The sequence below is a fragment of the Octopus bimaculoides genome, chromosome 5, assembly GCF_001194135.2.
Source record: "Octopus bimaculoides isolate UCB-OBI-ISO-001 chromosome 5, ASM119413v2, whole genome shotgun sequence".
Taxonomy (NCBI): domain Eukaryota; kingdom Metazoa; phylum Mollusca; class Cephalopoda; order Octopoda; family Octopodidae; genus Octopus; species Octopus bimaculoides.
Genome location: NC_068985.1, coordinates 41,038,944 through 41,043,943, shown reverse-complemented (window position 1 = coordinate 41,043,943; position 5,000 = coordinate 41,038,944). Strand labels below are relative to the sequence as shown.

At 36.9% G+C, this 5,000-nt stretch overlaps 1 protein-coding gene across 1 annotated transcript in view; it reads left to right on the top strand.

Annotated features, from left to right (window-relative positions):
* Positions 1–5,000, top strand: part of LOC106869139 (WD repeat-containing protein on Y chromosome) — a 92,944-nt gene that overhangs the window by 14,973 nt on the left and 72,971 nt on the right. Inside the window, exons 2-4 of the mRNA XM_014914715.2 lie at positions 1–137; positions 2,709–2,855; positions 4,021–4,083. The exon at positions 1–137 is cut by the window's left edge and continues 119 nt beyond it. Coding sequence (XP_014770201.2) covers positions 1–137; positions 2,709–2,855; positions 4,021–4,083 — 347 coding nt within the window. The remainder of the gene's footprint in view (positions 138–2,708; positions 2,856–4,020; positions 4,084–5,000) is intronic.

Below are 5,000 nucleotides of genomic sequence, written 5' to 3'. Positions count from 1 at the left end.
ACTGTGGTTATTTCACATCTTCCCAGGTGGAGAAACGTAAACCAGGATGTATGAATCAGCAGGAATTTAATGAAGCAATTGCTAAAGTTTTAGGAACTGAAGAATACCGAGACTACATTGGGAAACTATTTACTAAGGTATGCTTAGTTATTTCTCCTTGTATTATTTTTACTCTATGTTTTTGCTCATTTTTTTTCTTATCTTTTTGGGAATCTTAACCCTTTAGCATTCAGATTATTCTGTCAAATCTAATGCATATTGATTCACATTTTTTTGAAGCCATCATGCATTATCTCATAGCTTTGAGATTTTGATGATGTGAAGCATGATCTTTGGATTTTGGGTCTCATAGAGACAATGACAAATGATTGACATCTGTAGCAGTTTGCTGTGCTTCAGAAGACTTGTCAGGCCAAGTGAAACCATAGTCATGGTCTGTGCCAGTGACATGCAACAGATACCTGTGATGGTGACACATAAAAGGTACTTATGTCGGTGACACGTGAAAGGCACCAGTGACTGTGGTATGTAAAAAATACCCACTACACTCTTGGAGTGGTTGGCATTAGGAAGAGCATCCAGCTGTAGAAACCAAGCCAAAATCAGACTGGAGTCTGGTACAGCTCCCTGGTTTACTAGTTCCAATCAAATTGTCTAACCCATGCTGACATGGAAAATGGATGCTAAATGATGATGAAGACGATGATGATTGTTTATTTTTAGAATGATATTGTAGTGTTGGTGTTAGAGGTCAGATCTGACCACTTTGAATATAAAACAGGTTGAATATTTGGGCTGGATATGATCAATTTAAATGCAAAAGGGTTTCACATTTTAAAATCACAATTGTGTAAGTTCAGTGTAGCTAACAGAATATTTGTTGATTCCTCACTGCTGTCATTGATTTACCACAGGTAAATCATATGTTGCTTACCAACTATGTGGTTTCAGGTTCAGTCCCACTGCATGGCACCTTGGGCAAGTGTGTTATACTATAACGCCAAGTCAACCAAAGCCTTGTAGATGGATTTAGTAGACAGAAACTAAAAGAAACCTTTCATATGTATGCATGTATGTTCATACATATGCATGGATGTCATTATTCAATTTTATTTCAAGATTTCTTGCCAATAGAGAAAAAGCCAGTTTTTAACCTAGATCCAAGGCTCCTTCATTGGAATTTCACCAACAACAACAGCGTATTTTTGCATGTATATGTGTATATGTGCAGTATTTGGAGTGAATGCATGTGCAGATTTTTGTTTTGTTTTATGTATGTATTCCCATGCATATTGTTGCATTTATAGACATGTGCATATATGCTTAAATGGTAAACTTTTGGAATGTTTTACAGATTTTTACAGTTCCAGTGATGGTTTGGATCTGTAGTCTTCAAATCAGCTTTCTCTTTTCTGGTTTTGAAAAGCCTAATTTCTCCAGATTGGGGCTTAGGCAGTTTCTAACATATCTCAGTACCCAAATAATCATGGGTATAAGCCCGAACTTGTAATTGGGATAGAGTAATTGTAAATTTTTCAATAGTTCAGCATTTGTGTATGTATATATGCATGCATGTGTGTGTGAGAGAGAGAGAGAGAGGGAGAGTGCATGGCCTGGTAGTTTGGGTTTTGCACTCTCAATTGTGAGATCAAGGTTTCAATTCCTAGACTGGGTGGTGTGCTGTGTTCTTGAGCAAAACACTTTATCTCAAGTTGTTCTGCGATCACTTTGACAACTGACATATGGTACACCAACCACCTGTTCGGGCAACGTCAATTTGATGGAGGAAATGACATAATGTACAGCACATACATTTGGTCTCTATAAATAAATCAATTGTGCAAGTCATTCAGCTAAAACTGAACACTCATACATTGTCTCTGATGGAGGATTCCATCGTCCGTGCATGTATGTATGTATGTATGTATGTATGTATGTCATTATTCAGTTTTTTTTTCAAGATTTTCAAGTGTCTTCTACTATCAACCCAGGTTGACCAAAGTTTTGTGAATAAAAGTAAGTTAAGTTAGCTTCTTGAGTCATATTGACTCGTAAGGGCTGCTTTCCCAGTTCCCATGATATATAAGTTCCCCACCTGGGTGGGATGCCAGTCTGTCACAGGATTACTCATTTTTGCCAGTTAGGTGGACAAATGAAATGAAGTGTTTTGCTCAGGAACAAAACATGCCGCCTCGTCCAGGAATCAAAACCACAATCTTACAATCATTAGTTCAACACCCTAACCACTGAGCCATGTACCTCCACCCTTGTGTGTGGATTTGGTAGACAGAAACTGAAAGAAGCTTGACATATAATGTGTGTTTGTGTGTTACTGTCTTCTTGCTTCGACTTCATGTGATAGCTGTAAACGAGTGTTACTGTTATACATGCAGTATCCTTTGTTTTCAATCCTCCATGAAAAACATATCTGGCCATCAGGAATATTACCATTATGTGAAAACAGATGAGGATTGGTAACAAGAAGGGCGTCTGGCTGTTGAAAAATCCATTTAAAGAAAATTCCTTCCAATAGAAAAGTGGATGTTAACTGATGACAATGATGATGATGATATGTTAAATGTGATTTGTGTGAGCTGTAGCTGCTATTTCTGGTAAATCAACCAACCACATAGAAGCTTCTTTATTGGCTCTCAATACTTCTCTCTCTCTCTCTCTCTCTTTCTGTTTGCCTGTCTGTTTGTCTCCAGCTGGACACCTCCTGTGATGGCTATGTGGACTGGAATGAGTTCTGTACCTACCTTCTCTTACTCTATAGAGAAAACGACTACATTCGCACAAAGAAAGAAATACCATTTCTTCAGGAGCCAAAGATCAGACACGTAGTGCCAAACAGAGTAAGTTATGATGTTGTCGTTATTGTTGCTGACATTATTGTTGGTGATGTTGCCCCTATAATTGCCTTTGTTATCTATCATTGTTGCTGTTGCTAGTGTTGTTATTGATGTTAATGTTGTTGACATTGTTATTGTTGCTATTGTTGCTGTTGTTGCTTATGTTACCATTATTATTATTATTATTATTATTATTATTATTATTATTATTATTATTAGTATTATTATTATTATTATTGTTCAGTAGTTTTATTTTTATAACATGCTTTCACTTCACTACCGAGCGCAGCTCTGTGTGCCTTGGGTATGCGCTGTGGTATGCTGTGATGCTCTTATGGTTACTGTATTGAAAGTGTTTTGCGTAGGATGTGTGCAGTGCCCAGTAGTGCAATTTTCTGTATTATTATTATTATTATTATTATGATGATGATGAGCAATATTATTAAGGCTGTGAGCTGGTAAAAACCGTTGGCATTCTAGGCAAAATGCTTGGCAGTATTTCATCCATCTTCACATTCGGAGTTCAAGTACTGCTGAGCTCAACTTTGCCATTCATCCTTTCAGGGTTGATAAAATAAGTACCAGTTGAGTACTGGGGTCAATATAATCGACTTACCCCCTCTGTCCTTGTGCCAAAATCTGAAATCAATAATTAGCACCAGGTTTTTCTTTTTCTCCTCTAAGAGGTAAATTTCAATTCATTAAGAGTGCTTTCCATACATTATTCAGTACATCAGTACTCACTTGAATTATATACATCCATGCCATAGACCCATTTAAGATATTCTCCTTAGTACACTTTGTATATAAAGTGGTATCAAAATGCTCCTGGACTAGTTTTGTGGTGTGCCAACAGATGGCAGCACATGGTTGCATGTGCAGTGAGAGCTAGCAGTGACCTTCATGAAGCAGTGTGCTGAGTGACATTGCTGTGTTTACTTTGCGAGTTGTAAAATTTGTGTATTTTTGATCACGTGTATGTTGTAGTCTGCAATTTTTTATATGGACAGCAAGTTGGAACGAAGAGCCAGCGTGAAATTTTGTGTTAGATTTGGGAAGTCTGCTGCAGAGACAAAAACAAACCATCTAAAAGACTCCTTGGGCATATTCAACTTCTTTTACATACATGTATATATGTACACCTACATATATTCTATTTGTTTTGTAGCAAGAACCTACCACCAAGATATTGGTAACCGACAGTCCGTGTAGATATATTACAGTTAGCAAGGTAAGTTGTATTTTTACTCTTACAGTTATTTTACTCTTAGTTAGACATCATTAAATTTTTTGTATCACCTAATGAATGACGGCAAAGCCCTCTCTCCATGCTTGCATGAGTTGGACAAAGTTATTACTTGAGACTTTGTTTTACAACTGGATGCTGTTCTTGATGCTAACCCTTACATGCTTTTCTAGTGCAGGATCACTTATTCAATGCAACTTCAAAAGCACAAAGTGCCCGGATGATTTGTTGACAGACAAAACTGACAGCAACACTACCCTGTTGCACTTTCATACAAGTGATTACAGATGTAAGCAGACATACAGACATACAAACAAATAAACATGCATATACACACGCGTGCACACAAGCACACAACCTATACAAGCATGAAAAACAGATGTTAAATAATGATGATGATGACAACAACAATGACAACGATGGCGACAACAATGACTACAACGATCACGACCTCACACACACACATCTGAAGAGTTTCCGGATCTATTTTAAAACGGGGGCCACATTTTTCATTAATGTTTTACGTAGTGTTTTTGGTACCGAAAGACTTTCAAACTTCGTATACTTATCTATTTTGTGTTATAGAACAGAAAAATATTTTTGTATTCGAATTTATTTCATGTAAAAAAATTGTCTTATTTCGATAATTTCAACCAATCACTGACAAGTATTCAGTTGTTTATATTTACTCCTTTGGCTGATTAAGCGATGTAAAGCGTATTTAATCTCCATACCTTCATTTTATTTGCTTTTTTCATTTTAAATTTGCTTTAACCCTAACCCTAATCCTAACCCTAACCCTAACCCTAACCCTAACCCTAGGGTTAGGGTTAGGGTTAGGGTTAATTGTTTCAGAATCGTTTGTTTATATAGTCGGCACTTAATGTATATCGGCTGAATGG